Source organism: Cebus imitator, unplaced genomic scaffold (assembly GCF_001604975.1).
Source record: "Cebus imitator isolate Cc_AM_T3 unplaced genomic scaffold, Cebus_imitator-1.0 Scaffold186, whole genome shotgun sequence".
NCBI classification, from domain to species: Eukaryota; Metazoa; Chordata; class Mammalia; order Primates; family Cebidae; genus Cebus; species Cebus imitator.
The window spans coordinates 3,693,713-3,709,888 of NW_016107501.1; the positions used below are offsets into that span (position 1 = coordinate 3,693,713).

The following is a 16,176-nucleotide window of genomic DNA, read 5'->3' on the forward strand; positions in this document are numbered from 1 at the left end:
TCCCTGAGCAGGATTCTGTGCACACTGGTAGTTCCAACGTGCAACAATCTTCAAAACATTTGAGGAGTGTATTAGTCCATTCTCATGCTGCTCTAAAGGACTGCCCAAGACTGGGTAATTTATAAAGGAAGGAGGTTTAATTGACTCAGAGTTCCACATGGCTGGGAATACCTCAGGAAACTTACAATCATGGCCGAAGGGGAAACAAACACGTCCTTCTTCATATGATGGCAGGAAGAAGTGCCAAAAGAGGGAAAAGCCCCTTATGAAACCATCAAGTCTTGTGAGAACTATCACAAGAACAGCAGCATGGGGGTAACCACTCCTATGATTTAATTAACTCCCACTGGGTCCCTCTCATAACACAGGGGGATTATAGGAACTACAATTCAAGATGATATTTGAGTGGGGGCTCAGCCAAACCGTATCAAGGAGGGACTCTGCAAATGTGGCACAAACTCCTCAGTCTGTGACTTCCTAACCTAGCAGATGCTCCTCGAAACCTTATCATGTTGTTTCACTGCATAAGTGCTGGCTAAATGCTGGTTGAGAAAATTCAAAACATGTTTGGGTTACTGTCACAAGGATGAACAATGATTTATTTGGAAAACAGGTGTTGGCGTGGCCACAACCATGCCTCTGAGGGAACAGCCAGAGGAGAGGCTCCAGGGGCATCCTGAAGATGCCAGAGCAGGCTCACATGGCACCTGCAGGGTGGCTGGCTGGTGGCAGTTTGGAGGTCGCCTGTCACTTCCTCTTCAGGGAAGTTCACCATCCTCTGCTCATGAGGGTGCCGCTGTCCCGGAGCTTTCTTCCTTGATGCAAGCCATGGTAGCTACTTCCAGCCATGCACAGTGACTTGTGCCAGCAAAGGGGGCAGTGAACAGGATCTAGGTCACAAGGATTGTGACCCTTGGGGACCACAGGGCCAGGCTGTCATTCTCAAAACCATGAAATTCAATGACAAACACAACAGCAAATTATAATGCCAACAAAGACTTCTACGTACATGCAAATCTATTAATCAATAAGTGGCTAAGTCACTAAACTACAGCTTTCTCATGATGCTCACCATCCATCCTTTGGGGAAACCAAAATGCTCACAACTAACCGTGGTGTTCACTCAATTTACTAGCTTAAAAAAAAAAGTAGCACAGCATCACAAGTGAGAAGTGTTCTAGGAAGTGTTCTTCAACAATATCCTCAAGCATAGGTATGAGGAAAATTATATTGGCTTTGTATAAGGAATGAATGATTGGGAACAAAGAAAAGAGTATACTGCATTCCTATGATTAGTCTGAAAATGATGTTGCTAGGGAAGGCTATTTAATCAAGAAAAGTACCTCTGCAAGTTGGAGAAAACTATACTTTCTGAACACAAGAAAAATGTCCATATTTTTGCCCTGACATTCTTAGACATTCACTAAGAATGAGGGAAAGTAAGGTACCATTTACATACATATCATACTGTAGTGAAAACAATCACAGGTTACAGCACTAGAGAAGCCTGGGTTCAGATTCATTAAGTTCTCTATGGATCACTGATGGACAATCAGAATTGAAATTTAATACTACATCAGGGAATCCAAGGGTCATAGTCATACTTGACCCAAATGGCTCACAGTAATGACTCAGATTAATACTGGAGGGTAACTGTTTTGTTTACAATTAGCAGCTTATTATCTTGAAGTCAGTCTCACAAACACATTGACTTTACAAACTCTTTAAATAAAAGGTTCTGTATCCTGATCCTGAAGTATGCTGTAATAGTCTACAGTGAAAAGAAAATAATTCTGAGAAAAAAGATCTCCCCATGATAAACTGAAGAAAACAAAAAGCATTTATATAAAAGTAACAATAAAAAAGAGTTTAAAAAGCAAGCTTCCACTCTTTTTTATTAAAAAGCAAAAATCAACTCATGTAAAATACTTTAACTCATAAAAAGCAGAATCAAACATTACTTTAAAAAATATCAGAACCATAATATGTGCATTAAGTCTTTTAAATAGTTTAACTTTTAGACTACTTTACTATTAAACACTTAGTTTTTCTCAGAAAGCTGTTGCAAACCCAAGTACTGTTCTGACTATAGAAATCAATGATTCTTTTCTTGAGCAGAATAAAGATATAACTTCCTTAAATGACATTCATCTTAATATTACCATCTTAAATTCTGCTTCATTACCAAAAACAGTGTTTTCAAGAACTGGATTTTTCTAAATTCCATTTTTATTTTTATAATAACTTTACTATTTAATTATATTCATTGTAGAAAAATGTGAAGACAGAAAGATTCAAAGAAAATAAAAACTATCCCAGTATCCCTCCCCAAAATACAATAACAAGGTTATATATATATTTCTGAGGGTTTTTTTTTTGTGTGTGTGTGTATATATATATATATATATACACACACACACACACACACACACACACACACACACAGCATTTTAAAGCAAAACTAGTACTATAAAATGCTACCATATCCATATTTTCATTTCATATATAGAGCAACCATATCTTTTAAGGATATTAAAATATTCAAAAAGGATTTTCAGTTGGCTGATTCACAATCTAATTATAACTAAGACATAATTTATCTCCAGTTGCTAGGTATTCAGATTGTTTTAATTATTTGCTATTATCATTATCATTATTAAACACCCTTCTTTATACATAACTGTTTGTATGTATCTCTGATACGGTTTTAAAGAGAAATTCCTAGATGTAGAGTTCCCAGCACAAAGTATGCCAGTATTTTTAAGCCTTTTGATGCATTTTACCAAATTGCCTTCTAGAAATAATGTACCAATTTACAAGTCGCATCACTAAATAACCAAAGAGTCCCACTTCTTCCTTATATTCTTTGGCAGCATAGGAAAGTAGAGATTACCCTCTACCCTTTATTGTTGCGAATTTAATAGGCGGGAGAAGAAAATGGTGTGTTTTTTGTTTTGTTTTTCCTAAAATGTAAAATTTTTTTCCCACGTTTACTGGTCATTTGCTTTTCTTCTGTATTTTGAAGTTGTCCAAGTCATTTAGGAGTCTCTAATACACATAATGTCTTGTCTTTCCCATATTTTTTTCAAGTTAAGCAGGAATTCCCAAAATGACTGGAGTTAGAATGTCTTCTTTTCTCCTGGGCAGTCATGCTACTTTAATGTCTTGGTAATAAAACAGAAAACTGGGCCATATTCTGAAAGGAAGAAAGGAGGCAGTGATATTCACATGTGGGTGTAATTACTGAGATGTTTGTTTAAAAAATGGATTTTGATTTTATAGATCAAAGTGAGGACTCAGGAAAAATACACTTGAAATAAACTCCAGATAATTTTCAAGTTCACTAACCAGATATGAGATGTTAGGTACTCTAAACTCTCGGTTCCTCACCTCCCCTTCCTGTATAGTGGGGTCAATAATGCTTATCTCAGAGCACTGTTCTGATAATCACTTATTCCCATATCAGCCCCCAGCCTGGATTATTGTTTATGCAACCTCCATCCCTTATCCTTATCCCACTGCATGAAATCATTGAAATTTTTATGTTTTTGTATCTCCAAACATCATAGGAGCACCATCACAAGTCTTTAAGTATCTTTGCAAACCACACCTTGACATATAGTGGGTGCTAAGTGTTTCTGAAATGAGTTAGTGAGTGAATGAACGATAAACATTTCAGTGCTTAGAGGACTAAAAATACTACCCCAAAATAAGGGATCAGTATGGTGTTCCTTAATGCTACAGAATGAAGGGCAACATTCTCAGTTTTGACTAGAGCAGGAATTCTTCATTTTCTCTATGTCATATATATGTATCATATCTCCCTTTGAGAATCTGATGAAAACTACATAAACTAACCCTCTTTAAAAATTCATACAAATAAAACCACACAATTTTACAATTTCAGAAGCTCCAAGAAAGAACACTGATTTCTAACCTTCAACCATTTTTATTTAAAAATGAAGCTTAAACAGTAAATTCATTACTTGAGAAATTAACTTCAAGCTTGAAAGACTATGGTCAAAGTGGGGTCAGTTGAGACACTTAAAAAAAATAAACTTCTGTAACATTTTGCTGGTAACAGTACAAATATAAGTCACATTTCTCGCAAACCAACATGCACTTTTTATGCAAGCTCCAGTTGTGCCATCTGACTACACTCAGACTTTATTTTTTCCCTTTTCATTCTAATAATAAGGGTTTCCTGTATCCTATTATGATAAAACACTTCATGGGGAAAATGGGATATCATTTATTCATTAAATAACATTTAGCTCCTAGGTACACAGTGTTGAAACCAATAGATTTGTTTCTTAGTAGAGAAGATACAAATTCCAACATTCCTATTAGTCCTAACTGCTGAGAGACACCTTTACAGTGGTGTGCTGGATCCTGTTCACATCAGCTTACAAGAGCTGACTGTGTGTATTAATTCTCAACACATCGGTGGCTTCACATTAGTAGCATGAAATTGGCCATACTGGGTACCACGTAAATCAGCAAACACTACAAATCAACACTCTGCCATGCCCAGTGATTGTCAGTCACTTACCACCATACAATGTCCTCATTATACTAAAATTGTGGCTCTCTCATTCCAGAGCTCCTAGGCAGTAATTCAGATAAGGAGGGCTTAGATCAACCTTTCAAATCCTCTCTCCACCACTGCCAGAAGACCCAAAAGTACAGGTGTATTCTAGGAGACTTCAAGGTAGGAAGTCTCTTTGGATAGTAGGAGAATGCAGTATCTGATCAGTATGAGGCAAGTCTTTACCTATGTGGTTAAGAGTCACAAAGTGCCCAAAGACAAATCCTGCAACACCGAGGGATTTGTATTAATTCTTTCTATAATAGCTTTCCAACATCTAGTATTAATTCCCAGAATATAATTTAAACGGACAGTTTAAATTATATTCTGGGAATTAATACTAGATGTTGGAAAGCTATCCATCTGCAACCATCCCATGCTTATCATTAAGTACTGTTTTAGTGTGATGCAAGTTTAACCTTAAGCAGACATTTTCTGGCACCATTTTGGTACTACTGTCAGAGTTTTGGCTTTAAAGGATTGCCACAAATTTGAATGGATCTGCCAAAGAGAAAATTGCTTTGTCAACAATGTAAGCAATACGCAGAAAAAGCACTCTCAATCTTCTGAAGACTTTGGGATATATTACAGAGCAGGACAATGTGAAGATCTTGGTATACTAGATAATAAAACTCTCTCAAGCCCAGCTTTCAATAGTCTTGCATCACCAGCCAGAAAATATGACTACTCAATTTCACAAGTGGTTGGTATGGCAGCAAATGTCACAAAAACTTTTTGAAAACATCTAAGCTGGCATAAAACACATGAGGACCAAAGGTGAAATGCAAATAAGAAAAGAAGGCAATGGAGGGTGTATGGACACGCCTGCTTGCACATGGCTGACACTTACCTTCAGGCTATGGAGGGTTTCTGACCATTCCATGGACCCTATTTGAGGTATGGTAGTGAGCAGTAAACTTTTGGCTTTATTAGCATTTTCTTTCAGGGTTTTTAAGACCCGGTCCACTGAAACCTAGAGAAATAACAGCGCTGGAGGTTACTTGAAATTAAAATTCCACTGCTTGTCATAAAACATCTTCCTGAGTTCCAGCCTGGCTATGGTCTAAACGTTTGTGTCCCCCTCAAATTCATTCGTGGAAACCTAATCCTCAATGTAGGGTATTTGCAAGTTGGGCACTTGGGAGGCAATTAGGTTAGGAAGGCAGAGTCCTCGTGAATAGGATTAGTGGCCTTACAAAAGAGGCCCCAGTGCCATTCTTTGAGGGGCCCTTCCACCTTGTGAGGTTCTAGTGAGAGGACGGCTGTCTGTGAGAAAGTGGGCTCTCACTGGACACCAAATGTGTCTGTCCCTTTATCTTGGACTTTCCAACATCCAGAAATGTGAAAAATAAACTTCTGTTATTCAGAAGCCACCCATGCTATGGTATTTTGTTACAACAGTCCAGACAGACTAAGAAAAGCCTGACTTGTGAAGTCTGTTTATTCTATGTTTAATCCTCTGAGTTCAAGCTCGGCATTTATCAAGATGGTCTTAGTCCTAGCAGCGAGGTCCTAGAGAAACTCAGTGACATGTCTGAAAAGCACTGATGAATTTGTATGTGGTCTGGATCTGTGTCCTCACCAAATCTCACGTTGAACTGCTGGAGGTGGGGCCTGGTGGGAGGTGCCTGGATCACCAGGTTGAATTTCTCATGAATAGTTTAACAGCATCCTCAGGTGCTGTTCTACTGATACTGATCTGATTGTTTAAAAGTATATAGCACCTCTCCTCACATTCTCTTGCTCCTGCTCCCACCATGTGAGAAGCCTCACTCTCCTTTTGTCTTCCACCATGATTGGAAGTTTCCTGAGGCCTCCCCTGAAGCTGAGCAGATGCCAGCATCACACTTCTTATGCAGCCTGTAGAACCATAAGCCAATTAAACCTCTTTTCTTTATAAATTACCCAGTTTCAGGTATTTCTCCAGAGCAATTCAAACTGTGGGAAACTCAACAGGACAAATGACCTGGCTCCTTCTCAAAAAGCTTGCAACCAACAAAATATTTTAAGGCATTCAACTAGCAATTTAAATTTTGGCTGGGTATATTAAAGAATTATAACCGGAGAATGAAAATGATAATGTGGATAAAATTACTGATGGAAGTAATAATTATATTGGTTATAAGTTAACATAATGGTTGAAGCTAGATGCTGAATTCATGGAAGTTTGTACTATTGGCTACTTTTGTATATGACTAAAATAGCTTCATAAGAAAAAGTTGAAGAAAGTGAATATAAAACTTCCATCAGAGTTAGAGTACTTGACATGCCTTACTATGCTTTGAAGAAATCCAACATTCAGGGCCATAACGATTACACCTTTCTATTTCCTTAAGTATAGGCCAGATCCCGCCCATAAACACCAAGATGTGTTTAGGAAAAAATGATGAACACTGTAGCAGAGGGGAGCTCACACTACTATGGGAACACAAAGCAGTGACAGGCTAGTTATCTGCCAGGTATGTGTAAATGGTATGCTTTAAGCTGAGTATTTGAATGCAGAGACATGAAGCATCCAAGAAGTTTGCCTTGTATTTACTCATTTCCTTATATGTTTTTTCCTGTGACTGATTATTTCTGTATAGGCACTGACATCCCTTCTCTTTGTTCCAGCTGTTGGGCTCCACCCAAAATGTCCTTCCTACTGACCTTCCCATAATAAACCCTCTGTTCAAGGTGCAGCTCAAATGCTACCTCTCAGGACCCCCACTCCATCAGAGCCACCATCTGTTAATCACCCTCCTATGAACCAGCACTATACTCGTTGTTTCACATATATCATTTGGTTTAATTCTTCCAGTAATCCTTCGAGGTCAGAATAATGACTAAATAACTTCCACTTCTCACCCAGAACCCTGGCTTCATTCTACAGAAGAGTAAACAACTGAAATAACTTGCCCAGTGTGACAAGTAAATGGAGCAACTGGAATCTGAAGACAGCGAACTCAAATCCTTCTTGCCATGCCAGGCTGCACATCCACACAAAGCACAATGACACACACGATTGGCTGAAATAATGCCATCTTTATCTGTGCCTTCCTTGTGGTATTTAATGCTATCTTCAAGCCTTACCATTTACAGAGCTTAGTTTCTCTGCTTTTCAACAAAGTAGCTCCAGCTGACTGTTTCCCCAACCTCATTTGGCTACTAAAGGAAATCACTGCTGGTTCTACAAAGGAGGGGACATATGTTATTAGACTAAGCAGAAAGTCACAGGCAGGAAGCAAACCACTCTCAGGGTGTGGCGGGGGCTGGAATTTCCTACTAATTGGAAGCAGCTTCTTGACATCATAATGCTGAGTTGTTCCTTAGGTTACCAAAGCTGCCAAAAAAGATATTATGCTGTGATTTAATGTAAGAATTGGCAAATCTCTTACAGAAAAGGCATCCTAGTACTAAGCAAACAGTTTATTATACTGAGAAGTCATCATAAGGAACTCATGAAAAACAAAGAACCTGTGTTCATCTACGACCCAAAACACCACACACATGGATGGACAGGTGGCAGGAAGATCTAACCCAGTTTTATGTAAAATTAGATAGTAAAACAAACAACTCTCTAAAATGGTGGTAAAGGCCTCTTTGGAGATGTCACTTACCCTAAATGTGCTTAGAAAGGTCACCCCCAATTTTTTTCCTTACTTCAAAAGTGACTGCAGTTTTGTCCTTTTCTTTATCTTAAAATGAGATAAACGACAGGACAAATGATCTAGTTTCTTCAAGTAACACAAGGAATAAAAAGAGAAGCAGGTGAAAATTAGATTGTGATAAAAGGCATATCATTAAAATACAATGTATGGATTGTAAGGGATTCTGATTTGATCAAATTGTTAAAAATTATGAGACTGAAGGAAAAATCAAGTCTAAATATCTGATTATATTAAGAAATTAATATCACTATTTTTGTACAGTGATGGTGTGGTTATGATTTAATTTTTAAAAAGACCACTTAGGAAAATACTAAGTTTAAGATGAGGGCCAGGGAGACAGAAATAGGTAGGGACATACATATGACACAAGGCTGGCTATGGCTAATTGTGGAACCTGGGTGATGGGTACCTGGAATTCATTATACTCCACCCTGTACTTACGTAGATGTTTAAACATTTCCACAAGGAAAGTATTTGTTTTGGAAGCTGACCTCATTTTTCCAGTGTCCTCAAATTCCAGCTGGATCCTGCTGCCTTCACTGCCTGAACCCCTAACTGACCTTCCATTTGAAACCCTTAACACAGTCTATATGGCCTGGCTCTGCCGTATTGCATCCCTGCTTTCTCTCCCTTCTCCCATCTCCTTCCTTTCCACTCTACTCAATCATGCCCTTTTTGCCCATCACACTTAAAACAGGAAGCCTTCTCATACTTCAAATATTTGGTGTGGTCAACTCAATAGGTACCCTTGTACCTCATCATTCTATTTCTTTATAACCATTAGCTTTCTTATATTGGTTTACTTGACTTGTGTCTCCTGTAACAGAACGTTGGCTCCTTAAGGACTTGTCTGTTTGCTGTCACATTTCTATGCTGAACATAGTATTCAGCCATGGTAGGTTAAATAGATGGGTGTGAACATATAGCCCTCTCACCAGGAAAGGGTTCTTGAAAACAAAAACCAGTGGCATAGCAGAAGAAATTGGCAATCAAAATATACCTTTATCCTTAAGATAAGGCCCAAGTCTCAGTATGATTCCCAACACATCTACATGCCTACAATGTACTACTCACTGTTGATCCTTAGGTAAAAGCATCTGTTTCTTTCCTATGATCTTTTTTCTTACCTTCCAATGGAACCTATAGAAAATACTGACAACTTCCAAACCTTGTAGAAAGGCACTTTCAGAAACTAGTGTAAAAGAAATAAACAGTTAAGACACCCTCTTATTGTCACCCAGAAACCCACACCATCTGTGCTCAGAAGAGGATTCTACTTACTGCTTCCTCGTGCTCCTTCCAGCAGTCATAATCTGTCGCCATGGCGATACTTGCATAACAAATTCCAGCCTCTTTAGCAAGAACCACCTCTGGAACTGTAGTCATGTTGATAACATCTGCCCCCCAGGTGCGGAGCATGAAGCTTTCTGCCCTTGAGCTAAAACGAGGTCCCTCAATTGTGACCATTGTCCCCTTTGAGTGGCACCGGAGTCCTAGCTTCTTAGCAGTCTCTATAAGAACCTATGAAAGAAAAACCAGAAACTTCAAAACATACAAGTACATGTACAACTTAAGGCTGCATTTTCCTCCAATGTTTAACAAGCTAATTTCTTAAAGATGATTTGTCACTATAATAAATGCCAGAAGAAAACCTAGAAGACCACAGAAGGGTGTTTCCTGGACCCTTTCTCATTTACATAATCCTCTGTTCCCCCAGCCCTTTGCACATAGAAACTAATAGCTACACAAGCAAGCACTGAGCTCTTTCTACTCACCAGGCATTTGTCTATATGCTTTAATCTCATTTGCTTCTTAACAACTTTAAGAGACTAGGCTGGTTTGAGAATACAGGTATTGATCGACTTAGGACCTATGCAACTTACGACCATTCGACTTTACGACCACAATCGCTAGCCACGACTGCTCCGCGTCTGGCAACGCAAACGTTGCCCAGCTGAGCGTAAGACAGTGCGGACCAGCTTCCGGCAGCACTACCATCTCCGTGTGCACCATTTCAACTGTACATATAGCCTACTCAACTTACGACCAAATCGTGTTACGACTGGTCTGCTGGTCCCAATCGTGGTCGTAAGTCGAGCACTAGCTGTACAGACTTGAGTCTTAGCCTTAGTCTTGCAGGCTAAGCTAAGGTGTCTGTCATCGCTCATCTTTCACAAACAGGCGTGTTGAGTTCTATTTCCAGGCTTCTGATAAGTTAATTCTCATTACTTTTAAAACTACAGAATCTGAAGACTTTTGAAAAAGCTTTTTCTGGTTAGAAAGTGATTTCTCTTTTGCCTATTGCCTTTCCACAGATTTGTGCTAATATTTTTCTGTTCAGGGATAAACATCTTACAATTCCTTTAGTGGCAAGGCTAGGCATGGATTTTTAGAAACATCATTAAAAAGTCTGATCATTTTCTCCAGTGTTTTATTTAATACTGTACCTCTAATCTCCAAGTTGACTTCACTTTTTCTTAGCTTATGCTTCAATGTACCCTTTTGATTTAAAAAATAGTCTTTTCAACTTAACTTACTGAAGCTCTGTTAAAAAATAATCTAATCTCTGTATGCCTTAGTTTTCTCAAGTGTAAACTGAGAATAGTGGTAATGCATAACTCAAACTTATGAGGAATAGTAAATGAACTAAGGTATATATCAGCATAGAAGCATGCCAAGTATGCTGTAAACACTGTATGCACAAATGCTAAGCTGGTCTTCTAACAATTATTAATACTGGCAGCTTCTACACATAGTTGGCTAAGGTTATGGGGACACTATATAAATAAAGTGAAGTGACTCAAAGTAAAAGTCTCCAATCTAGGCAAAGTCGTACCTGCACATGTGTTCATCACATAAACAAATTAACCTATTTCCTTAAAAAATAACTTACACTGTGCCACTGCAATGGGAAACAGAATTTTAACAAGAGCCTTGCAACTCAAAATTTAGCAAGCTATGGACAATGAACAGTTGATGCTACATCACGTTTATCTTACAAATGCTGAAAATAAAATTGTGCTTAACTAACACTTTTTGTGTTAGTATGTTATAAATGTATGTTATAAATGCAAAAGCCTAAATCTCTACCTCCTTTCTCCCCAAAGTTGAGACATACCAAGCCCACTCCTGCTGGTTCAATAATGTCTTTAAAGATCTTGAATAACTGAGCTGTATGCCTTGGCTAAAGTTCAGAGTGCTTCTAGAGATGAATGGCTCTTGACAAATCCTCACCATCACTCTGGTACTTTGGGAGATAGGAACCATGCTTGTGAGGAGGAGGAAAAAATGGAGGCTATGAAAATGTGTTGGCCACGAAAATGTGTTGGCCACTTGAACTAGCATGTTGCACTCCCTAAAGAACAGCTAACATTATCTTAAGGTAGCAAAAAATACGAAATACAGGGTCAAGGTCCAGGTCTGGGGTTAAAATGATTTAATTTTCTTATTTCATTTAAGTGCTGTAAACTACTAGACAGATGTGATATTGGAACTACCACAACCCTCACCAAGGAGCTAGCAATATTAGATCACCAGACTAAATAGATTTAATGTCAGGACTTTCATGAGTTTCAGATTAACTCCTAAAATGATAGAAGTAACACTGCTGTTGGAGCACATGTTTGTACATGGTACAAAACTTAAGTAATAAAACCACTGTCCCTTCCCCCAAGGGAAACCACTATTACTAGGCTTTTTTTCATTTCAATAGTTTTTGGGGAGCAGGTGTTTATTGTGATATGTGTAAGCTCTTTAGTGTGATTTCTGATATTTTGATGCAGTTGTCACCCAGGAAGTATACGCTGCACCCAATGTGTGGTCTTTTATCCCTGACCCTCCTCCCTTACTTCCCCCTGACACCCCAAAGTCCATTATATTGCCTTTGTATATAGTCCATTCTTATGCCTTTGCATCTCCATAGCTTAGCTTCCACGTACAAATGGGAACATTTGGTTTTTCATTCCTGAGCTACTTCACTGAGAATAATGGTCTCCAACTCCATCTAGGTGGCTGCAATGCCATTATTTTTTTCCCTTTTTATGGCTGAGAATATTCCATTATATTAGTTAAGTACCACTGGATCTGTTGGGTCATATGGCCCAAATGGCACAGCAGTTTGCACAGCAGCCTGGAAATACTGCAGAGCCTTCTCCTGTTCTGGACTCCATTGAAAACTGGCAGCCTATTGGGTCACTTGATAGATGGGCTAAAGTAACACACCCAAATGAGAAATGTGTTGCTTTTAAATCCAAATAGGACCAACAGGCATTGTGCCCCTTTCTTGGTTGCAGGAGGGGCCAAATGCAGCAACTTATCCTTCACCTTAGAAGGAATATCTCGACAGGCCCCACACCACTGGACCCCCTAAAAATATTGAAGGTCCCTGAATTTTAGTCAGATTTATTTCCCATCCTCTGGCACACAAATTTCTCACCAATAAGTCCATTGTATTTGCTACTTCTTGCTCACTGGATCCAATTAGCATACTGTCATCAATGTAATGGACCAGTATAATATCTTGCAGAAGCAAAAAGCAATCAAGGTCTCTCTGAATAAGATTATGACACAAAGCTGGAGAGTTGATATAACCTTGAGGTAGGACAGTAAAGGTATATTGCTGGCCCTGCTAGCTGAAGGCAAATTGCTTCTGGTGAGCCTTATGGACACAAATGGAGAAAAAAAGATTTGCCAAGTTAATGGCTGCATACCAGGTATCAGCAGATGTGTTAATTTGCTCAAGCAATGAACCTACATCTGGTACAACAGCTGCAACTGGAGTCACCACCTGGTTAAGTTTATGATAATCCATAGTCATATTCCAAGATCCACTTGTCTTCTGTATGACCCAAATGGGAGAGCTAAATGGGGATGTGGTGGGAATCACCATCCTTGCATATTTCAAGTCCTTGGTAGTAGCACTAATCACTGCAATCCCTCCAGGGATGCAATATTGTTTTTGATTTACTACTTTTCTAGGTAGAGGCAGCTCTAATGACTTCCATTTGGCCTTTCCCACCATAATAGCGCTCACTCTACCAGTCAGGGAGCCAATGTGGGGGTTCTGCCAGCTGCTAAGTATGACTATGCCAGTTATGCATTTTGACATTGGGGAAATGACCACAAGATGAGTCCAGGTACCCACAGGACCTATTGTAAGTCAGACCTGAGTTAAAACTCCACTAATTAATTACCTGACCTCTTTAAGCCCCTACTTTAATTGGAGGACCATAATTAGGTTTTGTGTTCCTTGGAATCAACATCAGCTCAGAGCCAGTGTCCAGCAGTCCCTGAAATGTCTGATTATTTCCCTTTCCCTAATGCATAGTTACTCTGGTAAAAGGCTAGAGGTCTCCTTGGGAAGGATTGGAGAAATACTCACATCATAAACTGTCAGTAATATAGAGGGGTCTTTTCTCAAGGGACCCAGCCCCCACTTCATTCAAGGCATTCTGGATCTGTAAACTGGCTCAAGTCTAGAAATTGTTTGAGGAGCTGTGATTCTCTGTTTTTATAATTCAAATTAGTCTTCTGTCCATTTGACCTAGAAGTTTTCTGCTTGTATAAATTAAGTGGGAATGCAGTAGGCTTCCTATCAATTTTACTTCTAGGAATGCTGTGATTAATTAGCCAGTGTCAGAGCTTTACATGAGTCAGACTATTCTGATTGCCATTTTCCCTCTGCTGCCCATTAGAGTAGCTATGCCCACCTTGTCTTTGATGGTTGGGTGCCGCCACATGGCCCCTGCCACCTTGGAATCCACTTATTCCCACAGCATTTAAATTTTGTAGTTTAGTGACTGTGGTTCCCAAAGTTAGATCTGACATGCAGAGAAAAGCAATTACAGGGCTCTTCAAAGATGCAGATGCTATCCTCACAAATCCATTTTGCAAGGCATTGGCCACGGGTATATCTTCTGGACCCTCCCAGCAGGGGTGAGTAGGTCTAAAGTGACAAAACCATTCCACCATCCCAATTTCTATAAGCCTTTGGATACCTTCCTCTAAATTAAGCCAAGGTAGAACAGACATTTCCAGCTTGTTCACAGTGGGCCATCTTTTAATCCATATTTCAGCTAACCAAGCAAGTAAACTATTTTTTCCAGCTCCCAGAGCTGCAACATTAAGTACAGAGTCTGTACATAGCGGGCCCAAATTAATAAATTCAGCCTGATCCAACTTCATGTTCCTTCCACCATTATCCCACACCCTTAGTATCCATTCCCATGCCTGTTCTCCAGATTTCTGTTTATATAAATTGGAAAACCCAAGTGGTTCTGAGTGTAGCACACCTCCTTATGGGTCACAATCTCAACCTCACCTCTAGGGGCCTATGGGGACTTTAGTTATAGGTCTAGAAGCAAATGGGAGTCTTGTAGGTGGCTCCTGGGTAGAATCAACATTATCTTGCCTGGCAACTGCCTCAAGGGTGGCCATCACTGTTGCCTCAGGCAATGCAGGGTGTATCTCCTCAGACAAAGGTGGAAAGGCTGATAGCATCATAGGTCAGGGAGAGGATGTTGCCACTTCTGGGGATGGGAAAGCTGTTTCTTCTGGCAAAAAAAAGTTCATCAGAGTTTACAAACTCAGTGACCCCAGCTTCATCAGGGTCCTCCCACACATCCCAATTCCAAGTTGCAGGGTCTCATTTGTTTTCAATCAACTCTCAGTTTAACAGTAGACATGTGGCGAGGCTGTGCATGTACCTTTCATTGCAGGTCAGCCACTCACTTGATAGTCTGTTTTTCTACAATTTCAGCTCTTTCTCTAGAGGAGATAAGGCTGTGATTCAGCGCAATCTTAGCATATTTGAGGTTCAGTATCTGCTTCTGAAACTGGGAGACAGAATCGCTGAGTTCATTATTTTCTTTCATCACTTTGTCCACTGAACTTAGGAACAACCAACCAGCTTCATTCTGTTCCTTGTTTCTCCACATATGGTCAAAGGTATTATTACAGAGTCACTAAAGGTGACCCCACATATAGTCAAAGGTATTATGTAGAGTCCTTGCCTCTCACGAATGATGAATCAGGAGTATCAAATGCATTTATTTTCCATAACTCTCTAAACAGTTCATGCCAAGGACTATCAGTGTTCTCTATACTATTAGAAGTAGAGGCCTTAGCATCTTTGGGTCTAATCATATTAAGCAGCCAACTCCAGAACCCCCCAAACCAACAAAAGAACTCTATCCTTAATATTCTGTTCCTTTAGAACCTCTCTTGGTACCAAGATCTGTATTAAGAGTTCTGTAGAGGGAAGGAACTAGTAGAATAAATATATAAAGGGGAGTTTATTAAATATTAACTCACATGATCACAAGGTCCTACAAAACGCCAACTGCAGGCTGAGGAGCAAAAAGAACCAGTCTGAGTTCCAAAACTGAAGAATGTGGAGTCCAATGTTCAAGGGCAGAGAGCATCCAGCACGGGAGAAAGGTGTAGGCTGGAAGGCTTGGCCAGTCTCTCTTTTCACATTTTTCTGCCTGCTTATATTCTAGCCATGCTGGCAACTGATTAGACTGTGCCCACCCGATTAAAGGTGGGTCTGCCTTTCCCAGCCCATTCACTCAAATGTTAATCTCCTGGGAGGATCCAAGATGGCCGTTTAGGAACAGCTCAGGATTGCAGCTCCCAGTGAAAGCACAGAGGGTGAGTGGACGCCACATTTTTATTGCCCACAGACTAGGAAATGCCCAGGCGGAGGAGCTCCACAGGTCACCAGCATGGCTGTTTCGGCCAGCACAACTGTGCTGGCCGGGGCCGCTGCTTTGCCCCGCGCAGCTGCTTTGTCGGTGCCCTGGAGCAGCGGTTCTCCGTACAAAATACACCGGTCCGGGTGCCCTTTTGGCTGGCGATTGGAGCCATGGGAAGTCGCCCATTCATCTGTTTAAAAAGGGGACTGTAGAACCACGACAGTAGATTCCAGAGGGAAAAAAA

General features: G+C 39.9%; 1 protein-coding gene across 1 annotated transcript in view; it reads right to left on the reverse strand.

Annotated features, from left to right (window-relative positions):
* Positions 1–1,868: 1,868 nt before the first annotated feature.
* Positions 1,869–16,176, reverse strand: part of LOC108316283 (methylthioadenosine phosphorylase) — a 61,720-nt gene continuing 47,412 nt past the window's right edge. The window contains exons 6-8 of the mRNA XM_017546036.2: positions 9,520–9,759; positions 5,439–5,561; positions 1,869–3,196 (exon numbers count right to left, since the gene is read on the reverse strand). Of these exons, the coding sequence (XP_017401525.1) occupies positions 3,158–3,196; positions 5,439–5,561; positions 9,520–9,759 (402 nt within the window). The 3' untranslated portion in view covers positions 1,869–3,157. The remainder of the gene's footprint in view (positions 3,197–5,438; positions 5,562–9,519; positions 9,760–16,176) is intronic.